Raw genomic sequence first — 15975 nt, 5'->3', positions numbered from 1 at the left:
ACCTAATATACAGTTGTTTCTCCATGCACAGTCAAAATAGCTCCCTCTACAAGACCCAACAAGGTGTTTTGTGGTATTTGACACCAAGAAGAGGTGAAGCCACTGTAGTCTGAACCTGTAAAGTAAAAGAATAAGGAAATTATCGGACCAGGATACCTTTTTCCACTTCTCCGAGGTCTAGTTCTGACATTTGCGTGTCTATTGTAGACACTTTCAAAGGTGGACAGGGATCAGCATGGACACTCTGGCTGCGGATATGCAGCCCCATATGCAGCGCTGTATTGTGTGCTGTGGCACATTCCTCCAGTAACCATCATTAAACATTTTTGTATCCCTGTAGCACATATCTGTCGGTTCGGCCCAGACTAAATAATATTAACGAGACTTGGGTACCCTCACCCACATCATGTACCCACTGTCGGTAGGTACTCGCCACTGCTGATCAGGAGCCCTCCCCCCTAGCCTTACTGTTTAGTAGACACCTTCTGGCTGTAATGAACTGGCCCTTGTGAAAGTGGCTCAGGTCCTCACGCTGTCCATTACTCCTACATTCAACACGACTACAAGAATGCAATGCACACTGCTCTTAACCTCCTAGAGGGGACTAACACCTCTGTTAGAACGTGGTTGTTGACCTAAGCTCTGCCTTTAACATCATCATCCTGTCCAGACAGATCTCCAAACTTAACACTCTTGGAAAAAGTCACACACTGGATCATGGACTTCCTTGCCCGGCAGACCACAGCCCCCCCCACACACACACACCCTCACAATCAGCACAGTATGCCCACAAGGCTACATCCTCTCACCCATGATCTACACTCTATACACCAACAGCTGCATTGCAAAACATAGCTCCAACACCATCATCAAGTTTGCAGACGACACAACAATAATAGGCAACATCAGAAACAATGATGAGGGACCATACAGGGAAGACATGAAGCTCCGTGCAGAGTAGTGCACTGACTACAACCTCTTCCTCAACGTCAGCAAAACCAAGGAGCTGATTGTTGACCTTAGGAGGGTGAGCAGAGTGCACACGCCACTGAGCATTGAGGAGACAGCGGTGGAGAGAGTGAGCAGCTTCACATCGTCAGGAAAGCCTAGCAACGCCTCTGCTTCCTCTGACAGCTGAGGAGAGTCAACCTACCACAACAGCTCCTCTGCAACTTCTAAAGGTCCACTGCAGAGACCAGCATCCTGACCAGCAGTCTGGTACGACAGCAACACTGCTGCTGAACACAAGACCCTGCAGAGAGCAGTGAAAATTGCCCAGTGCATCACTGCAGCGGCCCTCCCACTCATACTAGACATGTGCAACAGGAGATGTTGGAGGAAAGCTCACCCAAGCCACTTCCTGTTTCAAGGCCATCTGAAAAGAGGTACAGGAACATCAGAGCCAGAACCACCAGATACAAATACTCTGTGCATTTACATGTGCACACATGTATATTTTTGTATTTATTGTGTTCATTATCTTTGAACTTATTGTCTATGCACCCTGTTATGTATCATGCCCCACCAGTTCTACACTGGGGACTTAACAGTGACCTAACAGTGTTTTGTTAACCTGTACAACCCTGTATTAGTATAATGACAATAAAGTTTAATTAAATTGACTTAAGCCAACAGATATCTCAGACCTTCACATGTGATGCTGTTACAATCTATGGTGTGCACTTAATCACTTAATCTCTAAGGTCACAAACTATAACTACTTTTTTGCCATAAAACATCATTCTCTGACTTGTAACTCATAATCATATTGTTACCTTAAACCTGAACTTCTTTATATTCCAAAAAAGTGCACATTACACTAGAATTGCACTAGATGGTGGTAGCTGGGATTTGTGGACAAATGTCAATTGTGGCCATCATATATAAACAAAACTGTACTCTACTCTTACAGAAAATTTTAATTTCTTAGTTTATTTATTTGTTTCTTTTCATTTTAACAATGTTTTAATAACGTAGACACTACACATGATGTCTATTAACCTCACCCTTTTTACTAGCACTGATCATTCAATGGAATGTGGATATGTATAGATCATTCACTAGGAGTGTGATATACTTATAATTTCTAACATATTTAGACATACATTTATAACATCATTATAATGTTTCTTAAAAGATCAAAAATGATTCCATTGAAATAACATGCTAACATATGTGCTTCATCAGAATATGAATGTTGCACGATAAGGGCTCTTGGGAAGTAATTCTGCACTGGGGCCAATACGATCTTAGTTTCCTCCCGGCGACAAAATACTTGCTAGCTGCCCAGGACTAAAGTAAAATTCTGGCCACGTCACCGTACGAAGGTCGTGAGGCATAAAACAAGAATTCTGTTGTCCATGAGCCCGAGCTCAATATGGAAGCAATTTAAACAGTTTGAGGTTTCAGCATGTCAAAAACTTTACTTACTCCAGTCCACAGTCAGCTCCCCTGGAGATCTGCTGGGTATCAAATGCTGTTACCTGGACATCAGTATCCTGCACTTGCTTAGTTTTAGAGTGGGATAAAATCTGGCGCGCTTTAGCAGAGTCAAACCAGAAGCTTTACATTTCTCGCCTCGCGTGTTTGCCCTTTTATCTGAGTGTAAATTCACTTTGAATATATTACAGAGGGAGGAGAGCCTGAGGCAGGCCAATAAATCAGCCGCTTCAAAGCTATAAACAAGTGTATAATAAAATAATTCAGTGTTAGGGGAAATTTAAATAGAGTAGGTACTTTGTTGTAGGAAAAAAGCTGACCTAATAGCTTATTTTAGTCTATAAAAAAAAACACAAAACTGCTAAAACACTACATATTATCTCAGACTGTCTACAGACAAACGGCAGACAAAACACAACTGAAAATACACCGTATTCTGGTGGAGTTAGCGTGTGCTGGGCATAAAACACATGTTGAGTTGCTGCAGACGCAAATAGACTATGACAAACACTTAGGATTACATGTAGCCGCAGTGTATTTAAAGAAGCCTTAAAAGCTTTCCCCAAAGGGCCAATTAAAGTGCCCGGCTTTCGCAGATGCCAATGTTACTGATTGCTGCAGTGAATCTGATATGGCAATTTGGTTCTTCCTCGGTTCACTACACGTCTTTATAATGAACAGAGCAGTCATCAATGACAACAGCAGCAGTCTGCCTTCTTTATTAGGTTTCAACAAACAAGCCTGTGCCTGAAATACCACAACTTTTACAGCGGCAGTGATCATTCATTTCAACAGTAGAGGACAGACTGTGAAACTTTGATGCTGAAAGTGTTAAAAAAAGAAAAGGAAAAATTTTGGCCAAGAAAATAATTTAATTTATTCAAATTTCTCCAAAATTTGGAGTTGATCATTCCAGAGCCATTAGTCTATTTCTTTAGTTTAGCATTAGCTTATAAATCTAGCAATAGCCTTCCTTATGTGGTTTGCTTCTGTTGTTAGCTCTGTACTTTTTGGGGGATGAGTCAGAATTCTCAGTTATGGAGAAGTCAAATAGTAAATTAAAACTTTTAATTAGCAATTTAGATTCTCTCTAACATTGTACACTCTACTGTATTTAAGACCCTGTATATATGAACTAGTAATGCCACACTACCATGTTGCCATACTATCCATACCCATCCAGTACCACCTATACCATTCACACACACCCATACCCATCTATAACATCTATACACATCCAATACCACTTATGCCATCCATTCCCATCAAATACCACCTATACCATATGTACTTACCTATACTTATCCAATACTACATACTGTACACCATCAATGGCCACCTACATCATATATACCATCTTTACTCACCTATAACATCAACACCCACCCATACCCACTGACACCATCCATACCATTCACACACATCCATGCCCACCTATACCATCTATACCATCCAATACCACCTATCCCATCCATAACCATCAAATACCACCTATACCATCTATACTTACCTATACTTATCCAATACCACATGCTCTATACCACCCATAACCACCTACACCATCTATACTCATTCATACCCTCCTAATACTACCTATACCATCACATCAACACCCACCCATACCCACCTATACCATCCATAATCATATATATCCACATTATACCATCCATATCCCTCCAATACCATTTACACCATCCATATCATTCACACACATACATGCCCACCTATACACATCCAATACCACTAATACCATCCATGCCCACCTATACCATCTACACTCATCTAATTCTACTTATACTATTCATACCACTAATATCATTTATGCCCCCTCATACCATCTATACCCATCCAATACCACTAATACCATCCATGCCCACCTATACCATCTACACCCATCCAATACTACTTATAACATCTCTACCACTAATACCATCCATGCCCATCTATACCCATCCAATTCTACTTATACCATCGATACCACTAATATCATTTATGCCCCCTCATACCATCTATATGATAACTGATGATAACTCATGGATGATCAGTTATCATTCTCAAGTCATGTTGCAAACGTAGCTCGCTCCTGCAGATTCGTCCTGTACAACATCCAGAGAATTCGACCCTTCCTCTCTAGAGAGGCCGCCCAGGTGCTTGTTCAGTCTCTTGTCACTTCCAGACTTGACTACTGCAACTCTCCTCTGGCTGGTCTCCCTCTGTGCACCATCAGGCCCCTGCAACTCATCCAGAATGCAGCGGCACGGGTCGTCTTCAATGTCCCTAAATTCAGCCATGTCACTCCACTGCTGCGTTCTCTGTAGCTGCCCGAATCAGATTCACAACCCTGATGCTGGCCTACAAAGCCAAGAACGGACCAGCCCCTCCATACTTGATGGCAATGGTCAAAAGCCGATCCGCACCTGAGCGTCCAGGCTCTTTTCTGTCCTGGCACCAAAGTGGTGGAACGAACTTCTCCTGGGTGTCCGAACGGCCGAGTCGCTCGCTGTCTTCAAACACAGACTGAAGACCCACCTCTTCAGAGAATACTTGGACGAATAGAAGAGTACTATGGTCACCTTATTGACTTCTGCTTAGTAATGCTTAAAGCTTAAAGGTATCTTTGAACTATTAGTCTATTCTGACTAGCTAAGGTTTTTCTTGGGTAAATAGCAAAGCACTTTTGTAAGTCGCTCTGGATAAGAGCGTCTGCTAAATGCCTTAAATTTAAATGTAAATCTATACCCATCCAATACTACTTATACCATCCATCCCACTAATACCATTTATGCCCACTCATACCATTAATATACCCACCTATACCATCCACATCCACCAATATATTCATACAGACATACTGCTGTTGCGCCAGAAGTAAAAATTTCAGTTGGGAGTTCATGTCACATACTATGAATTTATGGTCTGGCTCTGGTTTTAATATAGCTCATTACAATAAGATGAGTGGCACCTTTTTAAGTTCCATGTGGATTTTTTCTTTCTTTCTTTTTTTTTTTTTATAATTTGAGATTATTTAACTTTAACAGTTTGACTATGTAATGATTTACACATGCAGATAGCTTAATGCTAATCAACTGTTTCCATTACGTTTTGACCACATTGACAAAATCACACGTCAAACTTCAGGTTACCAACATGTGCTGGCTGATTGACTATAGGCTTACCGGTTTCAAGTAACATTCATAAACATTTCGGTTTATGATAATAGCAAAACTACGTGGCTATGAAATGCAGGTAAGACATTCCAGACAGTTTATTCTCCTGTTAAAACTTTGCAGAGAGGACTTTGAATGACAAGTCTGTGCAGGCTGGTCCTGAAGGTCAGGGGTGTGTAAAGTGAGGAAGGAACGGGCCATCTGGTTTCTAACCTTGTCATCTACAACAAAAGAATTTTTTCTTTCTCTCCTTCACACAAACCCAAGAAAAAGCTAGATATCAACACCACTACGCCACGATATCTTGAGACTGCAGTGTCAATCAAAATCACTGCTAGTTTTATTTTTTACCGGTAACCCTGTCATGAGCAGCACAAGGTGACTCCCTGATGCAACTCAAATCGCCAGTCCAATGAAAACGATCCTAGCAGCTATACAGAACAGAAGGGACTTAAGGAGAAAATATTGTGCACATCAACAGTTCAGAAACACTTGTCTTTTTGTGACATTTTCCAGCTATTGTTTGATTTTTGACTTTTACTTTTCAATTAATGCTTTTGTTATATTTACATTTAACGCTTATCAAAAGTGTATTTTCCTTTTCACTAATAACACATAAACTTTAAATCGACTGCAGACATATTGTTTGTTTATCAGAAGATGACTGTATTATTATTGTAGCTACAATGAAGTATTCTGCAATTACAATCACAGATAGAAAAGTATCTACAGTGAATTATTCAGTGCTTGCTTTGAATTATTCAGTAACTGCTGTGAATTGTTCAGTATCTAATATGAATTGTCCAATAGCTATGAACTATCCAGTATACATAATGGATAATTCAGTATCTCCTGTGAATTGTTCAGTATCTACTATGAATGGTTCAGTACCTATAATGAATTATTCAGTATCTATTATGAATGGTTCAGTACATATAATGAATTATTCAGTATCTACTATGAATGGTTCAGTACCTATAATGGACTGTTCAGTATCTACTTTGAATTATTTAAATAACTGTATAAACAAGCACCTAGAGGGAGTTAAGTGATGTTTTTGTTACCCAAACCCAAAAGCGCTCTTTAGTATTTGTCATACATTTCAAACCTTGGCGTCTTCAAACTACTGACTCTAGTCACTGCAGGCCTTTTGGCAAGGTCTCTGTCTCAGTGCTGATCTCTGCTTTTCTGATGGATACTTACTGTTTTCATCAGTAAGGTTATATTGCAGTCTTGGATCAGGCAAACCTGGTCTTAATAAAAATGAAGCTGAGTGCTGAAGCTAAATATACCCAAAGGATTAGCACTCAGCTGCTTTATGTTGACAGAAAACAGATTTTCATACTTAATTAAAAAGTAACAGTGAAAATCAAACAGTATTTTGAAATTCCCCAAAGAAGGCATGGCGTTCTCAGACTCTAGACAGACTGGGCATATTTTTTTTCTCTGAGGAGAATAAGCTGTGGCTAGTGTCCTTCCAGCCCTTTGGTCCCATGTGGATACGGATTATGTGGCCCATTGAGAAACATGCCACTCTATCACTTCAAGGAGGAGAAAAGAGGAGCGCTGTTCAGGGACGGACCATGTGTGTGTGAGTGTGAGAGAGAGACCTACACAGGCATTCCGATGACTCATATTCCCTTTATTGATTTTTCACACAGGCTGGTTCAAATTCTGCACAACAGAGACTACAGCCTCGACTATACAAGCCAATTTAAAGGAAGAGCAAAGTGTTTCTATCAGGCCTCGGGCCAAGCAAAGCAGATTTCTGGGCTAGTCTGTCTAGAGCTGAGGTTGAAAAAGGTACAACAGAATCCCCCCTGAGTTTAAAGAAGGGAACTACTGTCTATACAAGCAACCGATGTGAACAATCTCTCTGACACTGCAGGTTAAACCCATTTTGGTTACTCATTTAAAGTGATATTTTGGTATAAAAAATGTCCTTTTTCCATGTGAGGATCCAGGGCTGAGTTGTGGAAGTGATCCAAACAGAAATAATATGTTTAACATTATTATTATTATTATTATTATTATTATGATTACTATTATGTTGGTCAAGTTGGAGCTTTGTGTGAGGCCTGGTACTGGGTGTGGTTGTGATATTTTAAAAGAACAGCTGCTCAGTATGTGTATTTGTTGGTATGTGTGACTATGGGGACTTGCGTTCATTAACACACAATCAGTCTGGGCACATAAATTACTGCATTATTACCTGCTCCAAAAATGTTTTTTGTGTGTGTGTGTAAAAAAAAATGTGTGTGTGTGTGTGTGTGTGTGAAAGAGACAGATCCGTGTTGACAGATTTTCTGCTGTCTCTGGCCACGTCTGCTATTAACACTGAGTTCACTCTGCATTCATAATGAATAATCTGCTTGTTAACAGGTTTCTCTGAATATGTGTGTGTGTGTGTGTGTGTGTGTGTGTGTGCGTGCGTGCATGTGTCTGTGTGTGAATGCAAAATCTTTTAACATTTTAGTGAAAAATCAGGGGAAGGGGGACCATCACAGTCCCATCATCTCAAACATTTGACATTCTGTCTATGCAAACAATTCCGTCCATTATGCTACAGTGAAACCCCAGACACTATTCTGTGTTAAATGCTGTTAATGCTTAAGTTAAGGCCTTAAATACTGCTATATGTAAATAGTCTATTTGGCTCTGATTGGCTGCTTACAACTGTGTCTTTTTTAAAAAAGCAGTCTGGATGTACACTTCAGCATGAATGAGCATGGCTGAACTGCTACAGACTAAATATGTGTAGTTAATGCCGCTTTTGTTGGAATAACTGTCTCTACTCTCCAGGGAAGGCTTTCTACTAGATTTCGGAGCACTGATGTGAGTGTCAGGATGCTGGATGATCCCCACCCCACCTTATCCTCAACTCATCCCAAGTCATCCCAAATGTATTAGATGGCACACCATCTTTCCAGAGCTCCACAGCTCAATGCTGGGGGGCCTTCATACCCCTCTACCCCACACCTGGGATTGGGCATGCTGCTGACAGATTCATAGGGTTCCAGAGAGCTCTATTCTTGTGTATAAAGTGCTTGCCCTCAGAAAGAGCCATGATACTGTGCCCTTAAGGAAAAGTACCCATGATCTGCTCCTGTACCCTTACCTTCTGTCCAATCTAAGGAGCAACATGACCACAGAGGCTCTACCTAATGTTCCTGAATTCATACCAGTTTAAAAAAAGGAAAGCCTTCATACATTTAGAGCTGCAGCTCCTTGAAACTGACCTTGTTGTGCATTAGCCACACTGGATGCCCTCTGGCTAACACTTTCTGTAGAGCAGTTCAATTACTTATTGAGTCTGCTTTTTGCATTTACATTGATTACACAACCCATGAATTCACAGATAGAGAGAGAGAGAGAGAGAGAGAGAGAGACAGAGAGAGAGACAGAGAGAGAGAGAGAGAGAGAGAGAGATGTATATTTCAGCCTGTGGGTGAAAAAAAGTTTGGTGAAAAAGTTTGTTAACACTGTTTGGTCTCTCACTTGTGTTGGCCACACACACAAACACACACTGGTTAAAAATGTATGTGGATGCTGCCTCTAAGCATGCCTGGGGTCAGACATATAAGGCCTTTAATGAGGAATACACATAACAACCTTATACTTACAATAACTTTAACATAGTTCTTGGACACCAATCACCAACTCAGTGGCATAGTTTGACTGATTTTAACCTTACATCCTAAGACTAAAATACAGGGGTGATTCCAGGGGTGATTCCTGTGTTTTAAATACGTTCACAAACACTGCTGCACATCAATTCTGCTTTACTGACTCCAATATAACTTGGAGTTGGACCCCAATCACCACTTGTTATGTAATTTGACATTGGACAGTCTGCGGACTTCAACATGTATTAGCAAGTCATCTTGGTTGCCAACAATGATCATGTTACACACACGAAATCAACGCCTTCGCTCACGATACTGAGCTTATGCTTCATGCTTTGTTATCTCAGCATTTAATTTTTTTTAATGGGCCTGTCAGAATTATGCCTGGCAAATAATTATGTGAGCTGCTGCTCTGCATTTACCCCGCAGGCCAAGCGACTAATTATTGAAATTAAGCTGAAAAAGCAGCATTCCTTTCATTTATTGTTTTTGTAACGTCATGAAAAACATTCACACTCATTTACATATATCTGCCAATTCAGCCTGCAGCAGTTTAGCCTCGCTCATTCATAAGGAGTGTTTTAGCCCAAACTACTTTTTGAATACACAATGAACAGGAGCATTGTAATTGTATCATAGGAAAACACTACGCTATGTAGTATTACTATGTACAAAAGTATTGAGACACCTGCTCATTCTTTGTTTCTTCTGAAATCAAGGGTATTAAAAATGTTTTTCCTGCTTTTATTGACATAACTATCTCTAATGTAACTGTAATTCTGTTCAGGGAAGACTTTTCACCTCGATTTTGAAGGAGCACTGCTGTGAGGATTTGATCACATTTAGCGACAAGCGTGTTAGTGAGATCAGGATGTTGGATGATGACCATATTGCAAATTTTAGGAACTTGAGAATTGACATTATTTACATGATCCTCCATTTTCACAGGCTGAAAGTAACTGGACAAAATAACAATCAGAAATATATGGATTCTAATTAATACGTGAATGCAAATCTTTTGCTGTCATTGACAGTATGGAGCCTGGAACTTATGGACATCAGCAAATTCTTAGTTTTCTCTCTTCAGATTCTTTGCCAGTTCTTTACAGCCGCCTTCAGTTGCTGCTCGTTTATGAGTCCTTACTGCCCCCAGGTTTGTCTTTAGTAAGGGAAAAGCTGCTTAATTGCATAGAGATCAGGTGAATGAGGAAAAAGGCTGCACCTGGCCATGAGACTGCTTATGAGTCAGCTGTCCAATTACTTTTGAGCCTGTGAAAATGACATGTAAAAATGGCTGTAATTCATAAATGGATAATGCAAGATTTATGTTAAACAACTTGATTCCTCTAAATCCACTGAGATGATACACAAAGGAAAAGTTACAAAAACTTTCAAAACGCTGTCCAAACACTTACGCACTGTATAGGATATGGGCCCTTCACATGTTTTCACTTGCATAACAAATAGAAAACACAAAACTGCACATTTTACCACCCAAACCTTCCTGAAATATTTTTTTTGTTACTGGCAACTTTCCATCAGACTGTAATGATCTTTTTTTGAGATTTGATAAATCCTGTTTTGTAAAACCGTCTCTCAGCATATAATGAACATGCAAATGAGGTGCTCACCTGTGTGCGAGATGAGGGGGTGTTCCGTTTTTTGGCAGGGTGATTCTGGAACCCCTGTGCTTCCCCAGCAAGACACTGCCACGGGCAGCAGCAGCAGGAGGAGCAGGCGGTGGGCCGGGGGCAGAGCCATGAGCCTCCGCTGGACTCAGCACACTACTGACGGGGCCAGGGAGAGAGAGTGGGGCGCTGGGCATCTGCCACCAACAGCTAGAGAGAGAGAAATAGAAAGAGATGTTTTTTAGAGAATGTTGGCTAAAACTAACAGAAGGCAGCGAACTGTTCTTCAGGGTGACAATAATTAGCCTTTGGAGTGAGATATACTCACTGGATTGGAAAAGAGTTTAAAAGTTTTATTTGAGGCATTAATAAGAAATATCCCCATACTGCCAGCCATTTGCTGCTACCTCTATATACCAGACAAAACAACAGCTTGCAGGCAAGGAAATGCTTCAGCTAATTGTGTTTATTTTGGGAGAGTTGTCCTTTCCTCGATTTGTCTTTTTTCTCATGTGCCAATCATTATTTAATTGTTTAAATAACATCAGAGTAACATCAGTAACATCAGTGTTACTTTTTCCTTCAAAGTATATACCCGATTGCACAGAACAGTACCCATACTTTTAATATAGTACAGTTTCTGCTCTAGTAATTGAGTTACATTGTGATTTCATCGCATTGCTTTCACTATAGTATAGTTTCTGCTCTTTTAATTGAGTTAGATTGAGATACAGTACCATACTTTCACTATAGTACAGTTTCTGCTCTTTTAATTGAGTTAGATTGTGATACAATGCCATACTTTCACTATAGTACAGTTTCTACTCAATAACAAGGGTAGCTGTTTTTTAAACTGGCTTTAGGGGTTAAGCTTTTAAATTCTTTTGTAAGTTAAAATGAATTGAATGAACTAATTAGAAGAATCTGGGGACGGAGCCATAATACTTGATGTCTCCAAAATATGACAACACAATGTTTTGCAAGAATGTACATGATTTAGCACATAATTACATCCTTCAGCATGTTACCACATCATTTCTCAACCGCTGATTCCTAACATATCAATTTATTTTCGGTAGGTGACAAACCAAATTAAATTGTTGATATTTTTACATTATAATGCAGGTTTGCACAAATAAGTGTCACCAAAATATGTGGAATTGTTATATACTCAGAGCACAAGTAAGGGCATAACAAGAGAAATAATAAAAACAGAAAGAAGTTAAGATGGTACACTTTTGACCTAAACGGGTTCTAATCAGATTGAGATGGAGCAGCTGTCTCACTCTTCACTCTGACCTCTAATCTCTTCACATTGACTGTTTGACCCCTGCACTATGAATCACTGGAGGGGTCTGCAGCTTTATCCCCATAACACACATACCAACAGAGACACACACACTTACTCTTCAAAAGCACAGTGAGGATGTCCTCCACTGCTGAATTGAAAATCAGCGGATTGTTGTCCACTTATACAATCTTTCAGTTGTAAAAATGTACAACTGCTGTGAGGTCCAGATCCGAATCAGCTCCCTAGGAATTAACTGCCATAATCAAATCTGCTCTGAATGACCAAAAATCAGAGAGCTCAACTTCAGCTGACAAGAGAAAGGCGACAAAAAATGGCTACAGAAAACTACAGCAATACAAAGTAACAAGAAGGAATTCACAGAGATTCAGGGGTAAATTGATTCTTTTGAATCAACTAGTTTAACTGATTCAAATCTAAATTGATAACATTGCAGCTACCATCAGTGTTCACATCCACATTATTGCCAGAAGTGGTTTTAAAATAATTTCATTATAATTTAAGTTTTAAGCAATCTGAATTATCCAACATTTGATTGAACAGTAATAGTTTAAATCTGTTAAATTGATCTGAAGTTCATGCTTTTTATTGATGTGCTGGGAGGGTGGGGGGTGATAAACTGTGATAAAATGGTCCATAGTCTTTAACCGTATGCCTACAAACTGCCCATTTATGGTAGGCACTTCTAATATTATGGCCAATAAATATCACTATTAGGTGGACTTCTCTGACAATATGGTCAATAAGTACAGGTTAATAACGTAGATGTTTCTGATTATATAGTCTGTACACAATCTTCATAAATTTAGCATGTTAATGCATCATGTCACAAAGCAAAAGTCATCTCAAACTGCTGGCATGAACATGGCAATAGTGTTTAGTGTTCTTCCATGGCCGTCCAAGTCACCAGATCTGAATCTAACACAACACCTCTGGGATTTGATAGAACGGAAGAGAATCACAGCATGAAAGTCTCAAAGGAATGTCTCCAACGTTGAGTCGAATCCATGCCATGATTATTTGAGGCTGTTTTGAGAGCAAGGAGGCCCCAAACAGAATCAGTATTAGTAGTAGTCCTACTAATAAATAGACAATTTAGTACTAATAAAGTGACTGGTGAGTGTAAAGCATGTGTATCTAATCACGTGGCCAATGAGATAGGTGTTTCCGATAATATGGCAAATGTAAGTAGAATATAGGAGAACATACTAACCAGGCAAATGAGTGCACATTTGTTCTCCTAAAATACACACAACTGACTTATTTTCGTCACACTCTGCAGTCCTAAATAACAAGGTCTCTCTTGACGTAAGGTCATAGAGCTGGGAGATGGAACATGCAGTGCTATCTCGTCCTGTTAATGTAAAGCACCTGTGCTGTGGGGTTGCCAAATCCCGCCAGTCAAAAAAATCCCACCAGCTCTCTATTCTTCAGAAATGTTCCTCCCATAGTTGACAGCTCAGACAAACCGAGACAGTCACACAGTGGAGCACGGCTGAAATCAATTACGTTAAAGCCCTTCTCATCAGTTCTCATGCACTACAGACGGCGTAACACACGGTGACAGGACTGTGCAGTGATGTCTCGTGAGTTTTAGAGGGTGGATCGGCTTGGTGGATTTTAAATAGTGGCTTTTGTGGTCTATAGTAGGTGTAGGCTTACATTCCTGTCTGGCTGCACATGTGTATGTAACCCCTAAACTTGAAAAAATGGTCAATATGTGGTCAATATTTATTTAATAACAATTAGAAGTGTAAGTAATAACTGATACAGAGTAATATTAATCACCATTATTAGAATGGATGGCACTATTGTTACAAACTAAGGCTAGGCAATATGACCTCAAATCAATATCTCAATTCATTGAAAATTTTTATGTCAATTAATAAACAATTATTTTAATGAATGAACATGGTATTTTTCTTTGGTATACGCTGCTCATGTTGCTCAGTTGGCTCAGTATTTGAGTTCTCATCCATGTTGGTTCCATGTTGTAAACTGGATGGGGCGAGTCACGTGACTACATACGGTACTATGGTTTTAAGGGGAAAGTACATGAACACACAGAGTGGGAAAAGTATTATCAGAATTAAAAACAAAACAAAACGAAAAAGATAGAAAAAAATGATTTGTTTACATTACATTTTACATTCACTGCCCAGCCCTATTACAAACTATGCTAAGTAAGGATCTGGAAATTTGAGGACTTCAAGGTGCCAGTATTCAAGTACTGACATCATTATTTGAGTAACTGCTAAATTTTATCAAAGGAAGACAGATAAGGTCTACTGGCTAACAATTTAGTGAAATGCTTATTTTATGGTTTAACAGGAATGTGACAGAAAATAAAATCTGACAGTTCAATAAAAAGTATGTTTTTTTTTTTTTACATAATTACATACCTTTACTCAATGTAAGCATGTTGTCAAGGACATGTTGCCAAGCATTTGATGCAGAATAAAGTATAAAAAGTTTATATAAATATATAAAGTTTGAACACATTATATTCCCCTGTATGCCTGTGAGTTCTTTTCTGGATGACGTTTCATCTGTTCATAAATACATAGGTCTGAATATTAAAACTAGCCAGAAAGCACTGTCATAGACATAGTTTACTTAGACTGAAATCAAGACCTGCTCAGAAGAACTGTGAAAACTGAATAAGAAACCACACCTAACCAAAGCACTTTAGGTGACCTGGACTGAAAGCGTTGCATTAAGTGAGTAAAAACAGATGCTGCAAGTGATTACAGTCATTACAAAGTGTCTACGCTGCAAACAGCTTCATTTTCATTCATTATCTTCTGTCTAAACCTGTAATTATACACCTCAGAGAGGTACACTGTGAGGTCAAAGACAACTCATATGAAGTGTACAGGGCTGGACTCTCCAACATTTCAGTTTCAGTTGCATTTCAGATCTATATTTATCATTTTTACATTTCTGTAAATATCTGTAAATCTTTTCTTATATATATTATTAATTAGCATATTTTATTGATTAACATTTTCCTATTAACATCCACGTGTTTTATGCCTGAAACATTTTAAACAATGTATTAATTTATAACATTCAATAATTAAAATAACTTTAGGAAACTATTAGAGGGCATATAAGTTTTAGAGAGAGTGTTCACATTAGTGATCACTTTACCATGACAACAATCTTTTTTTGTGTGATGAATTTCTGTACCTGTTTGACTGTGTGTAGTTTTGTGCAGGTTACACTGTAAGCCCAGCTTACTGTGGTGCTCCTAAATATCACATTCAAGTTGTGTTTTTCTCTGTGTTTGCACAGGTGGTTTTTCACTGAACAGTTTAAACACACTTGAGCTAAACACACAGACACACACACATACTACAAAGCTGTGTTTCTGCAAACACTATATAACACCAGACTTTACACACCAGCAAAACCAATAACAGTAGGAAAAAAATGTGTCACAGCCAAATCACCACACAGTGCTACTGCACCCATTTCATAGCTGCTGTGGAGAATGCAGTGACCATAAACATCATTCAGCAATGACCAAAATCGATTTCAGCAAGTCAATAGGAGCTATGAGGCTATAGGCTAATGTAGCTAACAAGTTATGGAAGCTTATACACCACCAATTAGCATAACCGCATGCCTTAACCATCACACACTCCCCCCAAAATGCGTGGAGTTGTAGTAGTAGTAGTAGTAATCTCTAATAGGCTTCATTACGTGGTTTTAGACAATGTATGACAGTAATCTATAAACAGACCAAATTCATCATGACAGCTGATGCTAATTTTAGCTGTATGCCTATATAATAAATCATT

The 15975-nt window shown here is 39.2% G+C and overlaps 1 protein-coding gene across 4 annotated transcripts in view; it reads right to left on the bottom strand.

Annotated features, from left to right (window-relative positions):
* sema5a (sema domain, seven thrombospondin repeats (type 1 and type 1-like), transmembrane domain (TM) and short cytoplasmic domain, (semaphorin) 5A) overlaps window positions 1-15975 on the bottom strand; it is a 192529-nt gene that overhangs the window by 126823 nt on the left and 49731 nt on the right. For all 4 annotated transcript variants that reach the window (XM_072688679.1, XM_072688672.1, XM_072688694.1 and 1 more), the window contains one exon: window positions 10864-11070. In XM_072688679.1, the coding sequence (XP_072544780.1) occupies window positions 10864-10993 (130 nt within the window). In that variant the 5' untranslated portion in view covers window positions 10994-11070. The remainder of the gene's footprint in view (window positions 1-10863; window positions 11071-15975) is intronic.

Source organism: Salminus brasiliensis, chromosome 1 (genome assembly GCF_030463535.1).
Source record: "Salminus brasiliensis chromosome 1, fSalBra1.hap2, whole genome shotgun sequence".
NCBI lineage: Eukaryota > Metazoa > Chordata > Actinopteri > Characiformes > Bryconidae > Salminus > Salminus brasiliensis.
The sequence above is the reverse complement of the archived record's forward strand: the minus strand, read 5'-3'. Positions and strand labels throughout refer to the sequence as shown.